Below are 25,773 nucleotides of genomic sequence, written 5' to 3'. Positions count from 1 at the left end.
AGAATAAAGCAAAAAGTGAAGTTTTTCTACAATCAGGCAGGGGCTGCGCAGTGTCACATTGCTCTCATACAAACAGTCTGATTCTGGTGGCACGATGTGATTCATAAAGCGATGGCAGAGAAGAGGATGTGTCTTGACAGGAGTCAGCCCATTACAGCCGATGTGGCGTCGCTCTGCTGTCCTCACCGAAGGTTAAAAGGTCATTCTTCCACCACAGGGCCCAGGAGGGAGCACAGTCAATCCTGTGTGAAGTTGTGACCAGGTCAGCACTTTGCAGAGAAAGCCAAACAGTGGGGAAAAAAGCCCTCACAAAGCACAGGCTGCCTGCAGTGACCGGCCAGCGCTGGAGGTATCAGGGTCATGTTATTTTATCAGCCTCATGCGAGGCAGCTGGGGTTTATTGATACAAACAGCTGCTGGGAGACAGGAGGAGGGAGGTGACGCAACGCAGTCAAGAGTTTAAGGCCTAAAGCCAGCTTTTAAGTTTTAGTGTTGGACTGCCTGTATTATTAACCTTTATTTTACCAGGAAAAGTCCTATTGAGATTAAAAACCTCTTTTTCAAGGGAGTCCTGGCCAAGAGGCGACAACATGTTAAAATGACAAAGTTACATACATGTTATAAGTAACAATTACATTTTAAAAAACATTTTTCTCTGGCTCTCTCAATTTGGACTTAAAAGCATTTAATGAAATAAGATCTGCTATCTTCCAGTCTTTTTGCATCATGTTCCATGTAAAAGGGGCAGCATAAGTAAAAGCCTTCTTTCCCAGTTCAGTTCTGGGAAAGAGCTGAACTGCCTGTGATTAAAAGATCAGTTTAATTCATCATTAGTCTGTGAAGAGTTTAACAAATACTCAAGGAGATATTTATTGGATGAAGGAGGAACAATCCATCCTAATATCTAAGGTTCATTCAGTTTGTACCATGTTCAGCCTATTTATATGTATCATTCAGGCCCATTTGTAGCTATAATTTGTATAGTTTCTTAAGACATCTGTAACTTGTATTTTTGTACTTCTTATCTCCTCCTTGTGTCTGTATATACACATATATATATATATATATCTATTTATATATTACCCATTTAAAATTTCACTAATCCAACCCAGCATCACCGGGGTAAACGCTCCGCTAGCTGTACTAGCTCTCACGAGACCAAGAAAATCATCAAGTGTGCACGGGCGGTTGCCACGGCACACAAATGTAATCATGTTTGCCAAAAAAAAGTTGCAAAAAAATTGATTTGAATGATTGAACTGTTTCAGATTAATTTTTCTGCTGAGTGATCGTTTAAGTTTTGTTTGAAATCATCCATCCAAACAACTAAGATATAAAGTGTAGAGCGGTTTGTAAGAGTTCCCCTTTCTAAATACATTTATATCCCCAGTACTGTAACAGAGTGATGCATCGTAGTTACCTTGTAAACACGCTGAGAAAATAAGGCAGACGCAGACATCAGAGTATTTTTTAGGAATAATTTATTGCCAGTAGGAAAGCGTGAGCTTGTGGCAGTATTCAATAAAAACCTTAACAAGACCATAGCATTGCTCAGACACACACAGACACCTGAAAAAGTCACGTGTCCATGGATAACTCTGCACTATAAATATATTGGGTCCCATTTTCTTGGTGGAAAAATAAAGAGGTTCCAAAGTCAAAATGTACAAACAAACAAATAAAAAATAAACAACACAAGAATATGCAGTCGTTCATTGAAGACCCTTTTTGAAATGAGCAAGAGACAACAAACTTTACGAGTACACTGTGTTCAGAAAAGTCACGCTCTTCTCTTTATCTCTCTTTTTAAACACTTCTTTTTTTTCTTAATGAATGTACGCACAGTAAGGCTGATAATGTCACACCATTTAACTTTTTTTGTTGAAAATAAAAGCATAGAATATCTACAAAACCTAGTAAACTTTGAAATCAAAACTGTACATTTAAATTTACACTGAAAATGAAGACTTGTATAAAAACATCTTGCTTGGTTTTGTTTATAGAAACAAAGACATTTACTTTCTTTTTTTTTTGTCGTGATGTTTTTCCTGTTGCACGTTGAGATGTCGATCCTTTGCACAATCCACTTCCTGTGTATGATGGCAGCTACTTAAAGCGAGGGGGGCTGGGCTGGGCTGAGCAGATGCAAAGCGGCTACAGAGAGTTTCCTATAACTTCTTCAGATCTTCTCAGCTGAACGGCCTTCTCAGCCGGTCTCAACAAACCCCTGTGTTTATGTGTCAGTGTGTGTCTGTGTGTGTGTGGGTCCAGATTCTGTGCGTGTTTAGTGTCTGTGGTGGTCAGGGGCGAACATAAGGTGTAGCTGTGGGTTTAGGCACTTTTGTTTGGATCCAGTGTCAGACTTCAGTGTGCTGCTGGGAGTCCAGCGCCGGGATGGACAGCCGCTCAAAGTGGCCCTCGTCACCGCTCTCGTAGTCGCTTATCATCACCTCGGACTCCTCGCAGCACGCCGACATGTCCGAGCAAGAGGCTGTGGACGTGTACAGAGACATGGACATGTTGTCCAGAGCAGAGGAGTCAAAGTCCCGACTGCAACCTAAAGGGTAGCCTCCTCTGTAACCGCTGTTACCCAAGGTGGAGGCTGGGGTGGCGGAGGCTGAAGTGGTGCCCAGGCCCTCGGTATCGCCGCCGTCACTTGGGAAGGAGTGCTGCGGCAGGTACTGGTTAAGGCTGTAAAGCTCGGGCAGGGCTGGGCGCTGGCGGATGGCGCCTGAGCTGCCCGGACCGGTCATAGGCGGGTCCAAGTCTCTGCCGAGGGGCCGCAGGGTGTCGCAGCGGTCGCTGTACTCTGGCAATGGTGGCGGCGGGAGGTCGTCGTTTACAGGGAAGTCCTCTGGCGGCGGAGGGAAATCGCTCTCAATGTCAAAGCCGCCGGGATAATAGTCGGTGTCGATGGCACTCGGGTCGCTGTACAGAGGGGCGGGTGACTCCACAACCTCATACTGTGGAAACTCCTGGATTCCAGGAAGTTGAACACTTGGCATCCAATCAGATGTGTCCCAGTGATATCCTGTTTGAGGAGGAGAGACCACAGCACACACATTATATCACTGCTCTCTCGCAAAAGCTGCACAGATGCTCTCAGGTTAATGTTAAAAACCCACACCATGCAGGAGGAACACAGGTCAAAGTCACGCACCACAATGAGCTTAAACAAACTGCACAACGCTCTGTGATCAGACACACTCAGCAGACATGATTCACAAGTTAACACACACAATAAAATACACAACAAAAATAGTCTGTCTCCCTGTGTTTTTGTTTAGTTATCTTTTGTTATAAGATTATAATGTGATTTCTTTTTCTTCCTTTACAACTTTAAACTGTTGCTGGTGAGTCATCCTGATCTCAGGGATGCATGCATACATTTATCTAATCAAAGATCACTGAGGGCAATGAACTAACTCCAAGTGGCCAGGAGGGCATTATCACTGTGTCATGGGTGTATAGCTGAAAGCAGCAAAATACAGAGCTGAACATAAAAATGAAGCCAATGTGGAAGTGCCTAAAAACCTGCATCCCCTCTGAAGGCTGTCTGAAGTGTACGGGAGGATGGTGTTCTGACTCCATTATTTGTTTTCAGTTGAATCTGGATGACATCACCGAGGGTACAGCCATCTTTTCGCCTGTCTATGGGAGCGATTCCCAAAGAGTCAGCCCTGCTTCTGAGCGTTTCTATTAAATCTTGTAATTAAATTAAAAGATATGATTTAAATAATCCTAATTATTACGGCTCACCCACGTGTACATTACAGCCCCAAGTCTCAAGTCCGACTGTGTGATTTTCCTCTTATTTCAAAGCTAAAAAAAAACCTGTTTTAAAACAGATGCCATGGCTTTCAGAAAGCTCACACAACAGTAACACAGACAGACAAACATAAAAAACTGTGAATACTTCCAGTTAGTTACTGAGCAACACTTTTGATCATATAACATATACTCATGTATGTCATGCAAAGGATTTTTTCAGGGGGGTTGAAGGAGTAGAAACATATATATAACCTTACAATGCAAACAATAACACCTTATCAGGCCACAAAGCTCCAGAGCCACGTTAGAGAGGAGGTTAAACTCTCCTCATTAGGGTTCAGGGTTAGTGGTTAAACTGCAGAGGATGGGATCAGGGCAACACCAGGCAAGCAAAGAAGAAAAAAAACACAAGTCACCTCTTGGGTTCTTGAGATCATGAGCCAAAAAAGACTCTTTACATGAGGCGAGAAGGGGGAGAAAAAGAGAAAGAACAAGTCGCATTAAAATCTACGTGGAAAGAACATCGGCCTTGGAACATGAATGAAATGAGGACAGCGAACACTGAAGGGCAAATAATGACTGAGGCAGCGACAGTTCAGTGAGTGCACAACAGCTCTGCCATTTTCTTAGACCGACTTCTCGAGGTGCACAAGAGCTCAGCGCTGAATCGAGGACGCAACACTTGAGCTGCTTGTTTAATTTGATTTGTGCATATCTTTTTAATTAGCTTCTGAATCACAAAAAAAGGAGACGTTCTAGTCGGTGAGGTTTTGTCAGTGGAAGATAATGGCAGCTCTAACAGCCTACACTTCACATCCCAACACAGAGGACAAAAACCAGTGGCAGATGGAAGCTGGAAGAGTACCTTCTCCTTCCACCGTGTCAACAGCAGAGTTGACAAGGTGGATAACTGTCACAATGGAGGCTTGTGAGAGGCAGGGGACAGGGGGGAGAGTGGGTGGAAGAGATCTTAGCATTAGTACAAACGCTCTTTATCATTTATCAAAGACAAATAAAAACACATATGGAATGCACAGGGGTGGGAGAGAGGCCAACACAAGCAACATGTCCCACAAACGTCGTCCTCGTTTGCTTTTTTATGCATTGATGCTGAATGTTTGGGGGAATGAGGGCGGTGTTAATGGTTCGGCACAGCACAATGGTGGGAATAGAGCGATGGTAGCGGTGGTGTTTGTGTGTAGTGGGGGAGAGGATAGGAGGGTCTAGTTTTGTTTGTGCAGGATAACACACAACAACAACAACAAACTGAGATGCTACTGGGTGCCACTGACAGTACAGATGGAAGAATCAGTGAAATTCCCCAGAGATCGAAACCCATTTCCAGCTAAGAGAAAAGCTGAATGTGTGTGCGTGTGGAAAACACTCACACACATTCAGCAGGAAAGCAGAAATTACCTATTTTGCACACGCTCCGTTTCTAATTCAAATTTGGATTTGCTGTCACTTTCGAAGGCGCGGATGAAGGGTTTGATGACTTATGAGCAGCACAGTGCCCGGCGTGATATCTAAGCAATGATGAAAAGTAATTAAGTATGACATGGGAAAGAAATGGGAGAACATAAAATGTGCTTGTATACCCTTTTGATATGTTCCTTGATGTTTGCTTGAAACATCCGTTTGGAGCTATTTTTTGAAAATATGAGGAAACAAAAAAGGAGGGACAAAAGGAAGAAAAAGGCATGCTTGTAAATAAAAAATAAAATAAAACAAAGCGCAGATGTGTGAACAAACAGAATATAACTGCCGTTTAAGTAAGTCATCAAACTCCTTTTGAAGCTAAACACAGGTGAACTTGGGGCCAGAAGAACAGGAAACAAGGTCAAATTTGTATTTATTTTTGTGTGTGTGAATAATCCCCAGAGAATAGCACAACACGAGTTGCAGTGATTACTTCTGTCTGTACCGGTAGTGATCGAGGACTTACAGGCCGGAACCCCTATTTAAAACCTTGTTCTGGATCTGTGGACTGATTTGATCCATATGGGAGCTGAAGCCCCGCAGCAAAAAAGAAAGAGAAAAAACAAAAACAAAAGAAACAGGACAAATGACCCTTAGAGCCACTACTGGGTCATCCATTCTGTACATGCAGAGAGAAAAGTGTTAGCGCTCAAATCAACAAGACAAAGGCAAATGTTGCAAAATCCTGCAGGCCGATCAGAGAAAAGGAACAAAAAGCAACAAACAGAAAACAAAAACAATGCATCTCATAGATTCATGTGCCAGAAACGTTCAAACTGCGCTGTCTTGTTAGTTTTTCTTTTTTTTTCTAAATGCTACAGAGGAGCAAATTAAACATGGCAGCATACCGTTATCATCACAAGACTCAGACTGGAAGGAGCTGAGGGACTGGACCTCAGACATGCTGCCTCTGGTGTTGTAGGGGTGACAGGCACTGTCCTCCACAGGCTTCTTGGTCAGGCACGGATCCAAATCCACAACTTTAGCTGGAACAGAAGGCGAAGTATGATCTTAGTCACACATTTTAAATATAGAACATGCCCCTGGCAGATTTTTGTTGTCGTTTGTTGTTCTTGTTGTGTGTTTGAGTCTGGACCTGCTGGAGGTTTCTTACTGTGAAAAGAGAGTTTTTCCTTCTCGCTCAAGTTTTACACTGAATGTAGTAAGTGTAGTTTTAAAAGAATCAAACTAATGACTTTATAATATTTATACTTTATACTTTATAATAAGTAGTTTGGATTTCCAAAATAACTTTGTGCTCATATACACTGGCCTTTATGCTTTTTGCCAGAAGGATTTTTATAGTTTTACAGATATTTGATAAAAATTGTTTACTTGGCAGTGCACCAGTGCTGAATGCTCTGCTAGTGTATTTAACACAAGCTGATGAATTCATGAGAATCCAGATATCGGGGTTTTTTCCACAGACGTCCAGTTTCGCATGCATCTACAGACAGTCAGCGATGCATTCACAGGAGTGAAAATAGCCAGTGCTGACTGGAACATGTGCGGCAGCTTTATACAAAGTCAAATATCACCATTTAGACGTTAAGTGACCAAGTCTAGTTTACTTTTACTACTCAACAACTCTGGAGACTTAAGGAATCCGAAACTTGCTAAATAACCCATGTTTTAAGCATAATGAGACACTAATCATACTCATTTGAAGCTCAGTGCAACTCCTGGGAAAAAACAGCTGGAATCAAACTTACCATCGTAATCATAATCCCAGTTTGGCTTCTGGATGGAGTCGCTGTCTGAGACAGAGTTGGATGGAGGGGGAGGAGGGAGATTGGGCGCTACGCTGCACACGGCCACGGTTTTGCGGTGCCCGTGCACAGAATCTGGGTTGAAGGTGCTGAATTCGGGATGCTCTGGTATGGTGGAGCCCTCGAATGAATTCCTATCCAAGTTATTTCTTGAGTCGCTTGGAATACTGGGAGTGTAGGAGATAGGCCGCACGGGCACCTGAGGAGGGATGTCTGAGTAGATGTTTTTGTTGAATTTGGCATCAAAGTAAGGTCTCTGGAGGAAGGAGTGAGGCACGTTCGAACCTCCAGGATGTTTGTCGTCATCTTCGCTCTTTGACCTTCTGCGACAGGCCTTCTTGCGGATGATAATAAAGAGGAGGACCAGTATGAAGATACTAGACACAAAGACAACAATGCCTATCACCTCCTCCAAACCGATGTTCCAGGAGTTGGAGACCAAATTATTGCTGTGAACGTCCTGGAGTTCACACACTGCTCCACTGAAACCCTGCGAGCAGTTGCACTTATATGAGCCGTACGTATTCTGGCACTGTCCTCCGTTGGCACACGGGTTCTTGATGCACTCATCAACATCACTCAGGCACCTGGACAACATGTATGAATTTCAACTGAGGTTTGTTTGTGGGCAAAAAAGACGCTTTTTCTAACAGTTGTTGCAAAACACAAGATCTACCTACTAGGAGAATTCAAATAACTGGTGTTACTGCTTATTTGAGCTCCACACTGACATACCTGTCTCCCTGGAAGCCTGCTTCACACTCACATACGGGACCGTCCAAGCTGTCGATACACTTTCCGCTGTTTTTACAAGGGTTGTCTCTGCAGTACGGCCCCAACTGGCACCTGCATTCACAACAAGATTACTCCAGCATGAAGCCTCAAATTCCAAATTAGATGTGCACAAATCCTACAGTAACAACTAATATTAAAATTGCATTAGCTGATGTGAAGCAAGCCAGTAACATCATCCCGTATGTTGCGCACAATGTTCATATTATCAAGATTAAACATAAAACAGTGCAGTACCTCGGTCCTGAGTACTGCCCTCTGCACTGGCAGTAGAATTCACCTCCTCGGGTCACACAGGTGCCACCATACAGGCAGGGGTTGGAGGCACAAGGACTTATGGGGATCTCACAGTGTGTGCCCATGAACGAAGTGGGGCATTTGCAGAAGTAGCCTGAAGAGTTTAGAAAAACAGGTCAATGAGCAAAATAACAAACTGACGTTTTCTGTCATCATAAATCTATTTCTTTTTTCTAAAATAGGCTGGTGTGATTTTAAAACATCCTGCAGATGTTTTACCAAAAGCCTTCTAGTAATGGCAAGACTGTAATTATGCCCCTGAACCACTGGCAGGTTTTTATTGTGAAACAGATGCAGAAGTGTTGAATCCACATCAACAGGCGTACATCAGAATGAAGCGTTTACACTAAAACATGATTTTAGTATTTAGTAGATTTTTCCTTATTAAGCAGAGAACATCTGAATTAGGACAGGTAACAGACCTAACAGCTGCTCCAGATTAAAATCACGGTTCGCGTCTTAATTTGAAAATCTGTGCTATTCCTTGGATGCCGGTAAATGGAATTTAATATGTCTGAAAGGCAGCGATACATAATCAGATAAACTTCTCAATGAAAACCAGACTCAAGGAAATGCACAAGGACTGGAAAATAAGTGAGTGCAATGAGCCAAGCAGGACTCCACCTACCTCCATTAGGCAGCGAGGTGCAGCTCCCTCCATTAGTGCAGGGGTTGCTAGAACAGCTCTCGGCAGGTGTGAGCGCGCAGCCTGGAGCCACGTCCACGATGTCCTCCAGCACAGCGTGGGCCCAGCGAGCCCTTGTGTTCAGAGGCAGCTCCTGGCCATTCAGGGTGATGGCCTCCATGCAGCCACGCAGCCCGTTGGTGACAGGCAGGCTGCGTCCGTGGCGAGGGGAGGCGTGCTGGCGTACGTGACCCCCAAAGTAAATGCTGTTGTCAAGATTGAGGGTCCGCAGAGTGCCCGGGGCTGTGCCGGAGGCAGCGTGCACCCGGTCCAGCACGAGTTTAGCATAATTACCGTCCACCTCCAGGGAAACGGAGTGCCACTCGCCATCGCTAACCTGAGCGCTGTGGACCGACACCAGCCCGGGGCCGCTGCCACAGTCAAACTTGTATTGCAGACGGCCGTTCACGATCTGTTTCATGGACAGAAAATATAGCTTTAGAATATGCTACACATCCTGCACATATCACACCAGGTCATTCATCTCAACACTGAGACTCAAAAGCCACTGAGTCACTGTTTTAAATCAGTTTTTCACACAGGACACTTCCACTTTACTGGCTTTCGAAGAGCTTTACAGAAAAACAACAGCTTTATAAAACAATTAAACTTCTGCTCAAGCCTCTGAAAAAACAAAACAAAAAAAACAGCTCGCAGCCTGTTAAACTAAATCTGTGTCTAAGCCAGCCCAGTTCTTCCTCTGAAGTCTGGCATGTTGACGGCTATACCAGACAGACTCGAAAAAGGAATGTGTGGAAAACTGCTTTCTGTTTCCCTCCCACTACTAAAATAGCTCTTGTGTGTGTGTTTTTCAACCCACCACCACATTCCCATAGTCCCTCATGTGAAAGAAGGTTTAAAATGGCTTTCTTGAACCCTTCAGCATACTTGGTTGGTACACATGGCTGGCTGGTCTCGAGAGAAGTCGGGTCAGTCATGGGTTTTTTAGACCCTTCTGATATGGAAATGCTGAGCAGTAATACAGAGATGGGCTAAGAAATGCAAAGGCTTATTCAAGATTAGCAAGGTTTTCCATTCAGTTTTAAAAATGACAGAAGGGGGAAAAACACCCATGAGTGAAATATGGGGCTGGAAAATAGGTTTGCACACACCTCAAGGATGCTGTAGTCTGTGCCTTTAGCATACATGACGGTAGCGTGGCTGGAGAAAGTTCGGAGTCGCAAGGATAGCTTCATCAGCTCCTTGTTCTCATTCTCCATCAGATGGTATTTCACATAACCATTTCCACTGAATGTGAGCGAGTGGCCATCTGGCACAGGATGAACAAATGTACAAGTAAGACATAACAGCAGTGTAAATGCAGAAAATGTTAGACAGAATATCCAAATCACAGATAGTCTTACCGGAGCATTTGCTTTTTTTGCCTTCAGGACACACACAACTGTACTCAGTGTCTCTGGGATCTGCCACACACTCCATACCCTCAGGACAGGGGTTGTTCTCACACAGGTTGTTCAACACGGGGCATCTGCCACCTAAATGCCAAAATAGCGCAGGTAAGATTAGGAAATCTACCAAACCATATATGAGCAAATACGTAGGTGCATGAGGTGTAATCAGGAACCTTCGCACTGGCAGGTCGCGGTTCTCTGGTATCGTGGGGTGACGAAGCTGAGGCGGGCCGTGCTGTAAGTGGACATGGCGTTTTTATCCAGGGAGATGACCTCATCACAGAAGTGTAATGGACAGTCCAGGCCCGCGCACAGCTTCTGCGCCACCCGCACGATGCGGATGCCCGTCATCTCCTCAATCACAGCCGCAGAGGAGTTCAGCTTCCGGAAGACAACCTGAGGAAAATTGGAAAAAACAAAACACTCGATAAACTGTTCAAATGAGTGCTCTAATTATTCACTAGTCAATGGAAAATTGATCAGTTCTGATATGTGATTAATAGCTGAAGTCATTTAACCCTTTAAGACCTACCATAGAACCAAGTCCACCAGAGCTTATATTATATTTTTACATGCTGTGGAGCCATTTTTGGGAGCATTTCAAGTTGATATACATCAATACAACCATTATAGCCCAAATTTTAATAATATGTCTGCATTAGGTGCATAGTAATTACATAAATTGCAAAAAAGTGCAATAAACTACAAAAAAATTGAAAATGTTTTTGCTTTTTTAACATATATTTCTAGTTAGAGAAATTTAAGAGGCTTATCCCTCAAAACTGTAAATACAAAAAAGTTGCAAAAACTAGTTTCCCACCACAGGAAATTTATTTTCAGTGTCTTCATAGTTTTATTTTTTTAAATACACCAATTTTTATACACTGCAGGAAAAACGAAAATAAATCTTATAGTGCAAATTTCCAAAAAAAACAGCATGTGCATCAAAATAAACTATTTCCAGCAGTGCAATATGAGTCCTAAGCATCTCAGAAACGACACATAAAGTCATAAAGTCAAACATAACCTTTAAAAACACCAGTATATGCTTGTATAGGCCCTGAAGGTAAAAAACTACATTTTCGCAAAAATGACGTCACTTCCGGTTTCGGGCAGGTCATGGCGGACATGTGATGGTTCGCGCTGACGTCTATTCCAACGTAGGAAGTGTTAAGATCAGCTGATCGGATCGGCAAAGCGTGTTTCTGGAATATTATGTTTTTGTTGCTGCAAGCGCTTTTTATGCAGTTTTTGCAAAGCTATATGTGGAAGGAAACCATGACCGAGAACAAGCTGACGGTTTCATATGCAAAAAAAATGATTGCGCTAGCTTACGTGGTTGCAGAGCTACCGGGATTTAAACATAGTTACGCAAAATGGAGCTTGCCCGCTCCGACCGGTTTTAAAGGGTTAAAGGCCGGGGCTGAACTTGTGACTATCACCTGCCTAACTGGCAACATTAATTAGCAAAAAAATTGGATACATGTTAGTCATTTTTAAAACAAGTCACAGTTAGTTCAAACTTCTCAAGGAGCTGTTTGAAAGAAAGGCGTGTTTGATCATTAATTCTCACTGTAAAAGAAGAACCCAAAAGCTTCGAGTACAACGGACTTGACCTGACGAAATACTGAATTTCTGGATTCTTGAGTCAGTCTTTCAAAAGTAGCACAACATTCTTGAAAGCTCAATCAGCCCTTTTGCTCCCAGTAACTTACACAGTGTTTAAACTTGAGCATATTGCATTTATCAAGATCTAATGTGTCGATCTAGAAGTCTCTTTTTTTAATATCATTTGGATTCGGTTTCAAGTAGTAGCGCCTTTTTAGAGTAACCATTTTGACACGAAACAGTATGTAAACACAGGTGTTACCTGTCACTTGTACCTCATTAATGGTATCACCTGTGTTTACCTCCCATTCTGTGTCAACATGGCCGCAATGGAAAAAAAATCTATCGAGCCGAGGGCATATATGACAGATTAACTGTTATCGGTGCAAATATGTTAGACTACTTCCTAGTCTTACCTCCTGAGATTGATAGGGACTGCCAGCTCTCTCTAGAGTCAACAGAACATCCAGATCTCCTTGCTCAGAAGGCTGCAGGCTGACTAACTGAACCTCGCTCCTCCTAACTCCGGCAATGTTTCTCAACGCTCGCTGGAAGTTGCGCCAGTAGTCCCCAATAAACTCCTCGGGCGCGATATTCGCAAAGCGCACATCGATGGAGTTATCCAAGGCCTGACGAGCTGCTTGTCTGACATGCACGGTGACGTCAGCCGGCGTGGTGAAGCGTCCGTCAGTCACCGTCACGTTAAGAGGGTAGTGCCCCACATCGAGAGGACCCAGGGCAATAATTTTGCCGTCAGAGGGCGACACAGAAAACAAGCCGCTGCTCTCATCCGAGGAGGATGAAGGAGCGAGGCTGTAGGTGAGAGTGTCGTAGATGTCTTGGTCGGTGGCGTGAATCTTGCCCAGGACTCCTCCGGGGTATTCATCGCCGGCGGTCGACACAAAAATGTCGAGAGGAAGAACGGCGGGAGGGTAGACGCTTTCTTCAATTATACGCACGCTGATGAAGGTGGTGGACAAGAGCTGTGGCTTGCCACTGTCTGACACCTGAGTATGAGAAAGAAAAAAACAGAGAGAGCATCCGAGTTTAATCTTTATTCCAACAGCAGAGGGCAATCAAGCTCTTGTGCTGCTCACATCCCTAATCTCACTGCATCTCCATACTGTAGGTGTAACCCATTTTAAAGCCATCAACATCATACATTTTAGCATTCACACTTTCACAGAGATGGTCATCAGCTCTGTGAGAGAAAAACAACGATGACTCACATCTGAGTGTGCATCTTGTGTGTAACAAGACATCACACATTTCATGTCCTTTCTGCCCACACATTTCTTCTCTGTTCCTTCCTCTGACGTGACACGTGATCGAGCTAAATCAAAAAAAATCTATTCTCCTGTGAGATGCACTCTGATGCTGCTGCCTTATGCACCTTACACCACCCTATAAAAGCTGAATTTAGAATACATTTAAAAGCTTTAAAGGAAGGAGATGCAGGGTGGAACACTGAGTAGTTGGCAAAATGTGGGAGCGTGACAGTAAAGGTACAGAGAGGAAAAAGAGAGAAGACAGATAGATCAGATTGTTGTGGCTCGATGGTTAAATCGATACAACCTCTCAACTCCGGTTTCTCCTTGGACTCCTCGACTCACCTGTGCTTGCAGTAGGTAGTTTTCTTTATGTTTTCTATTCAGCACCCCCATGGCCACTAGAGCTCCCTGCTGATTGATGTGGAAAGCGTCGCCGTCGTTCCCAGCGACGATGGCAAACGTGAAAGGTGGCCCGTTGTGAGAAGCGTCCCGATCGGTTACAGTGAGCTGAAGAACACTCGTGCCTGTTGGACGGTTCTCCTGTGGGAAGCAGCAGAGGTGTGTTTAACACTGTGCTGAGAAGACGTGGTTATGGCGAAGCTGTGATGTTTAACTTCAAACGTGTTAGATATTTGCTCAGAAAACGCAACTGTGCTGCAACACTGAAGCTGACTCGGCGTCCATAAATCCTTCTGACCGCCTTCACAAAGTCAAAACTTGTATCTGAAAAATGCTTTTGGTTTACAGCCAAACAGTTCCCACCAACCTCAGCTCCAAAGCCACCAGCTAACTTTCGCAGCTGTGGCGATAAACATTTTAAACATTACACTATACATGCTAGCGTTTAGCTCCAAGTACTGCTGGGCTTAACTAAAGATTTGAGGCTGTAGACGCTTAGCTCTATTTTTATTTATCTGGCAATCGTCCCGGTCTAAGAGCCTGTCCACAAACTTGCGGGTAGGCTTCTCATGAGTAACAATAAAAAGGAAGATGACAGTTTTATAGGCAGAATTCTTGTTTTCTGTCCTTGAATGAGCTTCAAATCTGTCTTTCTGTTGACTCTTTCAAGCCCTGAGTGAAAACTAGACTTTTTCTTCTTGAGGGAAAAAAATAGGCAAAAAACTACGGATCTTTTTATTGTTCGTACAGTATCTGCACACTAGGTTTTTTTTTCTTGTTCTGTTTTTGTGGGATTTTGTACCATACTTTGATCAAGGCTCCGGTGTAAGTAAAATAAAGATCCTATCCTGAAGTGCTTGATCTGTTTGGAATATATATTTTGCCTCTTCATGATATCTCCCAAATTTATCTTTTTTAGGCTTCTAAATAGAGAGAAAAACTAGAAATGAGTCTTCTTTTCCCCTGTCTTTTGAATCTTCTCCTTTTTAATCTCAAAAACTGAATTACAGGCACCTCCTTCAGTTCAGTCAGTCGTGCTTTATTAGCTTAGTATCTTCCATATTCCCACTGTCCATCACTCCTCCCTTTCTTCCATCCCCATCTGCCAGTTTATACTTAAAATGCAGCCTGTGTCTTTCAATTCCCTCACCCTCCTCTTTATCCCCCTCCTCACCTCTGTTCTTGCTCCATCCTCCAACTTGCTTCTTGACATTCTAGTCGTGCAGTCTTCTATTATTACTCCCTGTTAATCCCTCTCTCTGTGTCCACTGCACCCCTCTTCCCCTCCCACCACGCCTCCTCCTCTTTTTCTTCCTTTCCAACTCTAATCAGTTATCCGCATTGACCCCTTTCCCCCTCTCACCTGGATGATGAGGCTGTAGTTGGCCTGGGAGAAAAGGGGAGGGTTATCGTTGATGTCGGAGATGTCAATGTTGATCATGGCGCTGCTGGAAAGAGGGGGTGCCCCGTTGTCTGAGGCTACCACTGTTAGAGTATACCCCGATGTCTGAGAGAAAGAAAGAGAGGGAGAATTACCATAGACAGACGAAGCTGCTTTTGCATGCAATAAAGCAGAAATCGGTAAACAAGCTTCCTTATTAGACCTGACATGACTTTTGATTGGATTCTGCATAGACTGCAATTAGTTCCTAGGTGGATTAAACTGTGTATGAACAGTCAGCATTGTATCTGCAGTTTCTCTTACTCTCTCTCTGTCCAGCTGGCGAGCAACTTTAAGCTCCCCTCTGACCGGATCAATGGTGAATGGGCTGCCTTGGTTACCGGCCACAATGGAGTACCGCACGTGGTTGTATGAAGGTCCGTCAAAATCCTCAGCCATCACCTTTGAATCAATCAAACATGAACACCACAATCGATCAATCAACAGCCCTTGAAAAGAGGCTGCTTGTACATGTTATTCTAACATGACCTCTGAAAACCTTGTTTCTCAATCAGCTTTAAACAATTACCCGCTGCATTAAAAAAACATGATAATTATATTTGCATTTCTTTCTGTGCTCAAACACTACAGTGTCTTGAAGTGGTTGAAAGTGGCAGAAAGAGGTGAAATAAAACTCATTTTCAAAGAATGATCAGCAATAATCAGATGAGAATAATCAGATAAAACTCTAATGCATGTACTACAGGGTCAAATGTCAATCAGCGGTGTCCTCTGCACTCAATTGCAGTTGTTTCAATCACTGGCCTGGGAGTTCAGAAAGGCCAAGTCTACATGTAGAAAAAAGGTGTCCAATGATCAGGTTTTATCAATATTTGAATAAAATCTAAAGATTAGATACTCCTAATGAACAATTAACCGGTGTGCTAACCTGTTTAGTAAACATTATATTAGTTTATTTATTGTTAAAGAGTTTACATTGTTTACATTTAAAATAAGGGGCTTTCAAGCAAATCACTGAAATGATTCGATTAGTTGCTGTGATTTTCATTCATGTTTTAGCATATTTAATGGGAGAGTGCTGTGTAATCTAAAAAACAGAAGCTAGCTGTAGTCTCCACTGATGTAACACTAGGGCATACAAACTTACACATCTTCCATTCACAACACTGCTACACTCGCACACACAAAAAGATCAACACATGCTTAAGTCTTAAAACCGACCAAGCGTCACATCTCCGGGGAAATCAGCAGACAGTAAAGATTTACAAGAATGAGACAATGGCAGGCATTAAAATTCTCTGATGGATAATTTATATTCAGGTACATTACACACAGATAAATGGCCACAAGCAGAGATCTTTTATGAGGGGAGAAAGAATGGGTGAGCAGCAGAGGTAGACAGAAATCGATGGGAGTGAGAATTTAACTTGCAAAAGGCAGCAAATGGCTTATCTAGGATAAGGGCTTAATGAGTCAAATGCTTTTAATTAAACTCGCCGAGCATGTGTGTCAGATAGTGCACGAGAACAGGGATGCAGTGAGCATGAAGAGCATTGGTCCTAATTTAGCCGTTCCACCAGATGGTGATTTGCCACAGGTGCAGATATATGATAGTATTCAGTGAGTAATGGGCAGAGAAGAGAAAGGCTGCGAGGGAGAAAATGAGCAACAGAGTGAGAAGGTGAACAAGATGACAGATTTTGCTGGAGGAAAGTCCAGAGCGAGAGATGAAAAATGTCTCTCACCCTGTGTGTACCTTTACAGTTGTTTCCCCACAACGAGCACCTGCTGTATACCAAAGACAGTGCGTGCGCTCTTACCGCCATCACAGTCTTTCCCAGCTCGGCGTCCTCGCTGATGACGGCCGTATAGACGTCCTGGCTAAAGACGGGTCTGTTGTCGTTGACATCTGTCAGGTTGATGTTCACAGTAGCCATGTCGCTGAGCGGTGGCGAACCGCCATCTGTAGCCTCTATTGTAATGTAGTATTCATGAGAGGCCTCATAGTCCAGCGGCTCAATCACGAAGACGTCACCTGAGGCACAAAACCAGAAATGTATCTAGCTGTTAAAAAGACTCCGAAATGTATTTTTGTTTATCATCTAAATATTACAAAACACATATTTGTCTCGCAGCAACCACAGTGTTTTAATGTTTAATATTGCACATGTAGAGAGGATCTAGCAGGTAAGTTCTTTTTTTTGTTGCATGTTGTCATTTTTTAAAGTGGGTTTATACTTTCACATGCAAACATTTTCAGCTTAAATACACCTTAAGTCAAAACATCATCCATCACTGGCACTGAGTTGGCATTCAAAAACTAAATCCTGTTCAGCTACACTGAGTTAAAACATAACCAGGGATTTTCTTATTTTGGTGTTTCACTGTAATCATGAAACTAGCCAATCACAGCCCATTTGGAAACAAACCAAGGGTTTTTTTGTATATTAAATCCACAGCAAAATTATTTACAAAGGTTAGGAAGAAAATGCAAAATCTATTTAACTCTTCTGTCCTATGGTCAAAATGACCCATTTGGCAAATGGGCCATTGCAATCCCAGGACAATTAAAGCAGCGGTCCCCAACCTTTTTTGCACCACAGACCGGTTTATGTCCAACAACATTTTCACGGACCGGTCTTTAAGGTGTCGTGGATAAATACAACAAAATAAAACCAGTAAACAGAAGATTTATTCACAACACACAGGAAAGACCCAGGAAAACCAAGTTAATGCTAAAAACAATAAAAACCCCAAAAACCATAAATTTCACAGCCGAGCCTCAACTCTGGCAGCCCGGTACCAAACGACTCATGGACCAGCCCAGGGGTTTGGGACTGAATTAAAGGGTTAAATGCAACAACATCTGTCACGTTGCAACAAAGATGATTTCATTTTCAAGCCTACAACGCCGGTGCAGGAATTCAAAAAACAAATATAAAAAAAAACTACCACATACCAGTCTTTGGGTCCACGCTGAACATGCCATGCTCGTTCCCGCTGATGATGCTGTAAGTGATCTCGCCGTTGGCGTCGGCGTCTCGGCTGGCTGCGTGCACTCTGAGCGCCTGAGTACCCACGGCCACATCCTCAGACATAGTGGCTGTGTATTCACGGTGCTCAAACACCGGCGGATTGTCGTTGATGTCCAGGACGGAGATCACCACCTGGCAGAGCGAGGACAGACGCGGCGAGCCCTGGTCACTGGCACGGGCCTTCAGCTCATATACTGACTGCACTTCGCGGTCCAAGGGACGCTCCAGGGTTATTACACCAGTGGACTCGTCAACTGAGAAAAATCCATCAGCGGACTCAACCAGTGAGTAGAGGATGTTGCTATTCAGGCCTGGGGTGACAAAAAAGATGATGCTTTTTTTAAAAATTGCATTACAATGGCAATCACTCCTATTAGTCATCATACAACACTTCTCAGTTACAACTCCTTTGAGCTCATGCTGCTTTCACTTCCACACATCTGAGCTGATGAGCCAAATGCTATGCACCATAAAACTGATGGTCACATAAAGAGAAACACTCTTAAATGGAGGACATAAACAAGCATATTGATTTCTACATAGACGTATTGATTGTTGAATAGTTAAATGTCACGTTCTTATGCCCTTCTAAAACATCCATCTTTCACACAGCCTCTGATAAACAGGAGCTCTGAATCTCTAATCCATGCAGTAGTCATAACTCATGTCCTCCCACAAGCAAGACGGTCCCAGAAACAAGACAGAGACGGATCACAATAATAATCGTAATGCTTTACTGCAGGTGGCCCCCATTTTGAATATGCTATTATATTCCCATTTATCAGGTAAGTGCCCCCATCCTCTGTAGATCTCATTACCATGCTGGAGCGAGTGCCAAGGGGAACCCTGCTTATATAATTTCTCATCACCTTCATCTGCTCTGATCATCTTTAGGACAATTGCTTTACAGTGGTTAAGTGAACTGTGTTAAATTATTATTGGCTATCTTGTTGTATCCGCCGATGTTTATGATCGTGGGTTTATGTGGGTCACACAGCAGAAATGTTTCATATGAAACCCGAAGTGGAACTTATTAATTAGTGGCCTCGTGAACAAGTAGCAACAAGCAGGGTGAAAAGAGAGGCAACACTTCAATGGTAAAAACTGAAACGTTCCTTGAATGGTCTCATGAGTCTGGCTCCAAAAGTGAGCCAACAAACATGCTTATAGCCCAGAGCAAAAAGCTGGTGTGGTCACTAAGCCTTCATAATAACTGTACGGTTGGAGTTTGCTCTTTATACTGCTAACCTGTTTTCAAATGGTTAGCACATGCAGGTTCACAGGTGTGCTAACAGGCAGCTGTGGCTGACTGCTGTGCAACAGGCCTCATTGTTGCTAACTCGAGTCAGAAAGCTGGAGCTCGCGATTGGGGTTTGAGCTGTTGGTGCTATTTCAAGCCTTTGAAAGTAAATATCTATGTCAGGGTTCCTGGGTCGGTGACCCAGTATTTTCAGTTCACGTTCACTGTTTATCTTCTGCCTGTTCCACTTCCTGTTTTATTGTGTTAGCCTTGGTCCATGTGCATTATGTTCCGTCCTCTTCCCGTTTATCATTAGTTCATTATGTTCAGCTGTGTACTCACCAGGTTCTAATCTCTCATCACTCAGCCTGTGTATTTATGTCCCTCAGTTCAACCAGTCCAATGTCGTGTCATTGATGTTATTGTGATGTTGTCTCTCCGTCTGTATGTTCAGTTAGTCAGTCAGTGCTTCAGTCAGTCGTCCAGCCAGCCATTTTCTCCCTTTGTTCTGTTAATCCACTCCTTATAATAAATCGTCACCTACCTGCGAGTCCTGCGTTTGGGTTCCTTCTTCCTCGCCTCCACCCAACCGCTGACAATCTAACAAGTATTATGACCGCTCTGTTTTACAGAGAGACCAAGAAGTTTGTGCTTTCTGTGTTTTGTTTACTGAGGCCAGTTAAACAGATGTGCATGTTTATGTGTTGCACAGCAGCTTGGATATAGCTCACTGACCAAAGCCAAACCAAACCAAATGTATAATTTGTATATTAAATCACGGGTGAACTTTCTTATATTACATGCACTACCTTTCTATTTTTAGACTTTATTTTGCTTCTTGTGTTATCATTAATGCTGACTTTTACCCACATAAATCTGTTTTACGGCTCAGTCGTGGCAGAGCGAAATAGACTTCTGTGCAACTTGGAAAGAAATCCGTGTTTGCCTGGTGATTACACTGATTTTTTTCATGTTCAGCAACCAGTTGGAAGGAGGTCAGCTCCAGGTGACCACATTTGATCTTACAGGTAAGCAACCTGTCTCCAAACAAATGCAGTCACTCTCAGATAAGCTAGTGAAGGCTTGCAAATAATTTGTATCTAATTTAGAAACGCAAACATGTGCCAACATGTTACAATCAGTCTGAGTGACTCTGTGCTGATGACCACGACTTATTTTCTTTTACAACAAGGATTTCAGTTCTGTTTGTCATCTAGCTGTGTTCTGGCTATATTCCTATATAAAATCAAGGTTGCTGAGCAATCCTGCCATTTTGCAGCATCACAGCTGTCACATGCTGAACAGGTCCAGACATTCAGAACTAATATAGTCAGAAAGACAACCATTTAGTGTGATTTGCACTTAATTTTGTCTATTTGCTTCATTTTAATGTGCTTTTATTCATTTATGTGCCATGTTTTATTTATCTTTTTTAAAATCTTGTATTCATCTATTTGTATTCACATACAACGGGACTGTTAAATTCATCTGTCTTGACTAGAAAGCACTTTGGGTCAACTCTTGTTTTTAAATGTGCTTAATAAATACAAATCATCTGACTCAACTTGAGCTGTTTTGTGTGTTTGTGTGTTTCCTTAGCTTTGCCCTGGAATTTTCTTATTTTTCTAAATGATTTTAGTAACAAACTTGAAGAGCGTGTCTGAATCTTACACAGCAACAAGGTGGGCAAAGCAGAATATAATTAAATGCCCCCACACTGAAACAACTGACGGGGCAATGCAGAGAGCAAAGAGAGAGACACACTCTGACCAAGGTAGAGTGATAAAAGGACAAAGCAAAATCAGAGAAGAAATTCCAAAGTTTATCACAGATCAAGGGCATCAGTCTGGGTCTTAATCTTTGTCTGCTTCATAATCATCCCACACTGATAAGTGCGGCCTCTCAGAGATTGTAACAGTGGGTCGAATAGTGGCTTGGCAATGTGGGTAAATATCAAACATCGCACAGCGATCACGAAGGCCATGGCACATAGCAGCAAATGCCAAGAATGAGTCCACTCAGTGAAAAATATAAAAAGATAAAGCAACTCTTTCCTCGTGGGAAGAGGGTTACATTAGGCTTTGCATTTTAAGCGTCGGCCACAAAGACAGTTGACTGAAGCTGGAGTGAATTGGGTCAGCTATGAAGCCTATTTTTTTTGTACACCCTGTGTGTCTGGTTGGGATTTGCCAGCTGTGCTTCAAGCTTGCAACTAAATCAAATATACTAGGCCGACACACAGAGAGGAAAGAAATGTGTGAAACACCCATATGCAGGAGAAATACTGATCAAATGCCTCTCTGTGCTCATGCAGTGTATGTCTAAATAATTATTGCTCCCGGCTAAACTGCAGGGAGCACTGTTCTTTCCTCCACCCTTCCTTCAAGTACCCTTAGCCCAGATGTACCAAATGCAAAGTTAATTTTTTGCCATCAAAGCCTCCAGGGAAAAATGTCTTAATGGCAGCTTTTTTCCCCCTCTCTTTTCTTTCATTTAACATTTCTCCTTGAGGGAGTCAGTTTTAGCATCCTTTTCATTCTGTCAAGCTGTCACTCCGGCCCCCCACCAAAAAAAGGGGAGGGAAACAAAAAGAGACTGTGTCGATTGTCAGCTAACAGGCTGAAATGGTTTTTCAAGCTAGAGTGTTCTGCTTCATTAAACCCAAGGTGCAATCTGGAACGGAAGGTCCACTAGTTTCCTGAGAAAGAAAAAAAGACTTAAACTGCACGCTTCAAGCTCTCCGGCCTACCCGAGTGTGAGCCTCTTAGTGATTGGCAATGTTTGCTGAAAGGAGGAGACGCCTGAGATAAATATGTGGCCCCGTGGCTTTGCACCAGGCGAATGGAAAATTGCAATCATCTCTTTTGAGAATTCGACTTGAAGAGAGAAGAATTTCATTAGAGTGTAATAGAGCTTTTAATTTGAGGGGTTGATCATTCATGAAAATTCACATTTGTTATCCCTCCCTCTTGCCATTTAGTGCGATGCTGTTCCACAATGGTGAGATAATAACCTGTTCATAGCAAGTCAGCACTGCTTATTCCAACCCATTAAAGGGTATTTCAGAAGCACAGTCCCGTATCACATGTGCATATGCTTTTTTATTTTGATCGTGAGCAATGCAATATGTTGCCATTAATTGCATTTTAAGCACATTTTACCAGCTTCCTGAGATTATTGCATTTTTGGAAGCTTAAATGTTTGCCTAAAACACATTTTATTACTGAGTTCTGGTCCAATAGGCTGGTTTAATCAGAGAGATTTGTTATGAAGGTTTTTTTTAAAGCATTCTCAATATAATGTATTCTTCCCTTAATTCTGTATGAGAAAGAATAGAAGGATCTGAAGTCTTGCATGAACGTGTGTGAGGCAAGGAGTGTGAAAAGACTGATACTCAGCAACTCGGAGTTTAAAGGCTGCTTCTCTTTTCTTTTCTTTTTTTTTCAATTATTTTTTTAAATCTCTCCAAGTGTGAAGCGACAGGAAGTGATGACCCGCGTCTTCTTCATAGATCAGTAGAAATGAAAATGGTGAATTTTTTTGGCTTGGGACTTTTTTCATATCAAACAGCCTTTTCAGGGGTTTTAGTTTTAAAATATCAACCAATACAGGATGCTAAAATTAGCTTCATGAGTTGCTGGGTTTTTATACGTCATCCTTTGGTCCAGCAAAGTGGTGTAATGACAAACTAATCACGGTCTAAACTTAAGGACCTGCTGTTTCAGTGTTAAATCTGTCAAATTATGGCTTTCATGTGTGCAATAAAGTTCGGCACTTACAGCAGCAGTGTCTGATAGTTGCTGTGTTCAAATGAAATTTGTCTATGGGTAATTATCGCTTTATTGCTGCACATCTCTATCAATAAAGACTTGCATCAATTTTACAGTTGCGCAAGATCGTTCTTATGATTTTCCACCTCACTGTAAATAACAGCTGCCCTCTACCTAGAATGTGCCAGAGAATAAAACTCACCAGTATCCAAATCGTTCGCTGACAGCTTTGCCACAAAAGTGCCCGTCTCTGTGTTTTCAAAGACGGTGATGCTGTAGGGGTCAGTTGAGAACTGCGGTGGGTTGTCATTGACGTCTTCCACAATAATATGAATGTCAGATTCACAGTATCGCCCTCCTCCGTCCACCACACGCACTTTAAACCTGTACTCGTCTTTCTCTTCTCGGTCCAGGGGCTGCGAGGTCTTCAGCTCCCCTGAAGGTAAGACAGGAAGGTTTTGAGAAGAAATGCAAAAGTGCAGACACGGGCTCTTGGGGAAGAGTCGGTGTCAGAACAACATAAAAGTCAAATGTGTACAAGAAAAAAAGAGAAAAAAATCAATCAAAATGCTAAGTTTATGTATGAGTGGACAAACCTGAGGCATTTTAAAGAAATGTAACCCTCTTGTCTACTGTTTACTAACCAAGTGAAAACCATCCGAACAACTGAAGGCTTTCAAGCGCGTAGAGAGGAGAATAAATAAGTAATTGAAGCAAGAGAGGACGAAGAGGATAGCGAAGGGAGCGGGATGATGAAGGAAAACATCAGAGTTGGCAGCTAAAAGCAGCCTGGAAGTGTCTTGGGATACCAAGCAGCCAACATTACCACAACTGCTCTGGAAAACTCCAGAGCCTCTTGGCGGGTCTCATCAGCAATAATCCTACTTGTCTGCACTGAAAAAAAAAAAAAAAAAATCACACTCCCGCTGCATAACAGTAGCCCTGCTGCTGGAAAACTCGAAATTGAGGGCTGCCAAAAGACAGCGGGATGACATTGTTGCCTTATTGTCTGCTCTGGTGTCAGCCTCCGCATATTAAGGCAGAATACTCAAGGATTCTGTGAAACAGCAGATGTGCTGTATAGCTGTTCAAACCAAGTGGTTTTGTTTGCATACTTCTTTGGTTAACCTGCACTGTGGTTTTTCTTTTTTCCTCTTTTGTGGTTTCTTTTTTCAACACAGCAGTCAGAGTGAATCTCTGATTTAGAGGGTCTCCCAGAAGAAATTATTTGCAGGAAAGAAGTATAGTGGCCATAAATTCAATCTTAAGTATTGCAACTGTGTACTTTAGTGCCACTGTGGGTCTATCAGTTGCCCTGCAGGGAAATGTTCTTGGCTCTTGAATAAGTAAATAACAACAGGGCACAAGAAAACCATCTTGCTTCTTCCAATGCTGACAATACAGTAATTTGCATCCACTGAAACTCGCACACGCAGACACACAAACAATAACTTTTTTCCCCGACAACTCTCATGTAAAACATAAAACTGCTGTCACGCTGAGCTGTCTTTCAGATCGTGTTGTTCCAAGCAGAGGGCTAAGCGTGTTTCATGAGTGGCTTTAGCATGAGTGTCCTGCATACTGTTCCCATAATAATCATAAATGCATTCAACACAGCTGGAAAGCAATCTAACTCAATGACTGCGGACACAGATGGACTCATAAAGAAAGAAGAGACAAATTACTCACATAAAATATAAACAGAGCACATGCTTTTCCACCGAGTTTAGAACACCGCACGATCAACGCTCTCTTTTTTTCCACAGAGCAGTAGTTAAGCAAATGTCTTTTACCCCACAGATACACACCTGTGACAAAGTCAATGATGAACAATTCCGATCCAACTCCCTGGAGCTCATAAGAGATTTGGGCGTTTGAGCGGATGTCAGCGTCTGTGGCAGAAACCTGCAAAATAAGCCTGCCTGCAGGGGAGTCCTCTGGGACGCTTTCACTGTACACAGACTGGAAGGCAGGTACAGGAGGAGGAAAACGGAAGAGGGGAAGAAATCAAAGTGAAAACCAAGAAAACTCACAAGACAGCAAACTGAAATTAAGAGCAGAACCAGAGCAAAGAGGACTTTACCTTTTCGCATACTGGGCTGTTGTCATTGGCATCCAGCACCTTGACCTCTACAACAGCTTTGGCAGTGAAGATGCCATCACTGGCAGTAATGTTAAGGAGGTAATTGTCCTTTTCTTCACGGTCCAGGGGCTTCCTGACAGAGACCTTCCATTCATTCTGAATATGTTCAATGGCAAATTGGCCTAGTGGGTCTCCTCCTATTTGGGGTTAAAGACAAATATTCCACTTTAGCATGAACAGCAACCAAGAAGCAGAAAGCAACCTAACTTGTTAAAAAGAAACATGGCTACGTGATTTATCCTCAGTTAATTATTCCTGCAATCATAATCGGAATATTCTCTGCTCTTTCACAGAATAATTTCCAATTTTTACACCAAATATTATTATTGGTAGGCAAGCAATCTGCAAACTAAGGAGAGGAAAATATACATTGGCTAATTATCATGCTGGTTTCTGATTCCTCTTGACTTCACATACATATTCACAGTTTCTAATTAGCACCACAGGAAGTACTTTTGCCCAGTCTATTTCAAAGCACTATTCAGATAATTATACATTTCTGTAGTATAATGACCTAAATATTTGTTTAGAGCTTGAGCAGATTAGCAATAACTCCTAACAGATAACGGGACTGTGTAATGTCTCAAAGATGAGATATTATCATGATATTAAGTGGCGTGAATCCATAATCCCCCCCTAAGCTCTGTTTATGAAAAACTGCTACACAAAAGAGTAGAGAGTAAACTCCTGGCTTACTAAT

The 25,773-nt window shown here is 42.7% G+C and overlaps 1 protein-coding gene across 13 annotated transcripts in view; it reads right to left on the bottom strand.

Moving 5' to 3' along the window:
- Positions 1-1,464: 1,464 nt before the first annotated feature.
- fat1a (FAT atypical cadherin 1a) overlaps positions 1,465-25,773 on the bottom strand; it is an 81,179-nt gene continuing 56,870 nt past the window's right edge. For 3 of the 13 annotated variants that reach the window (XM_026171459.1, XM_026171458.1, XM_026171463.1), the window contains 19 exons: positions 25,014-25,210; positions 24,739-24,892; positions 23,133-23,366; positions 17,845-18,231; positions 16,706-16,920; positions 15,189-15,326; positions 14,847-14,990; positions 13,427-13,624; positions 12,230-12,820; positions 10,379-10,601; positions 10,158-10,289; positions 9,906-10,063; positions 8,737-9,205; positions 8,049-8,202; positions 7,755-7,865; positions 6,963-7,606; positions 6,099-6,236; positions 4,188-4,223; positions 1,465-3,031 (listed from right to left, as the gene is read on the bottom strand). In XM_026171459.1, coding sequence (XP_026027244.1) covers positions 2,358-3,031; positions 4,188-4,223; positions 6,099-6,236; positions 6,963-7,606; positions 7,755-7,865; positions 8,049-8,202; positions 8,737-9,205; positions 9,906-10,063; positions 10,158-10,289; positions 10,379-10,601; positions 12,230-12,820; positions 13,427-13,624; positions 14,847-14,990; positions 15,189-15,326; positions 16,706-16,920; positions 17,845-18,231; positions 23,133-23,366; positions 24,739-24,892; positions 25,014-25,210 — 4,997 coding nt within the window. In that variant the 3' untranslated portion in view covers positions 1,465-2,357. Of the gene's footprint in view, positions 3,032-4,187; positions 4,697-4,753; positions 5,416-5,454; positions 5,780-6,098; positions 6,237-6,962; positions 7,607-7,754; positions 7,866-8,048; positions 8,203-8,736; positions 9,206-9,905; positions 10,064-10,157; positions 10,290-10,378; positions 10,602-12,229; positions 12,821-13,426; positions 13,625-14,846; positions 14,991-15,188; positions 15,327-16,705; positions 16,921-17,844; positions 18,232-23,132; positions 23,367-24,738; positions 24,893-25,013; positions 25,211-25,773 lie in introns of those variants that run through there. The other 10 variants (XM_026171460.1, XM_026171464.1, XR_003272656.1 and 7 more) reach the window with 9 other exon arrangements.

The sequence above is a fragment of the Astatotilapia calliptera genome, chromosome 6 (genome assembly GCF_900246225.1).
Source record: "Astatotilapia calliptera chromosome 6, fAstCal1.2, whole genome shotgun sequence".
NCBI classification, from domain to species: domain Eukaryota; kingdom Metazoa; phylum Chordata; class Actinopteri; order Cichliformes; family Cichlidae; genus Astatotilapia; species Astatotilapia calliptera.
Note: the sequence above shows the minus strand (reverse complement) of the source record. Positions and strands in the feature narration are given on the sequence as shown.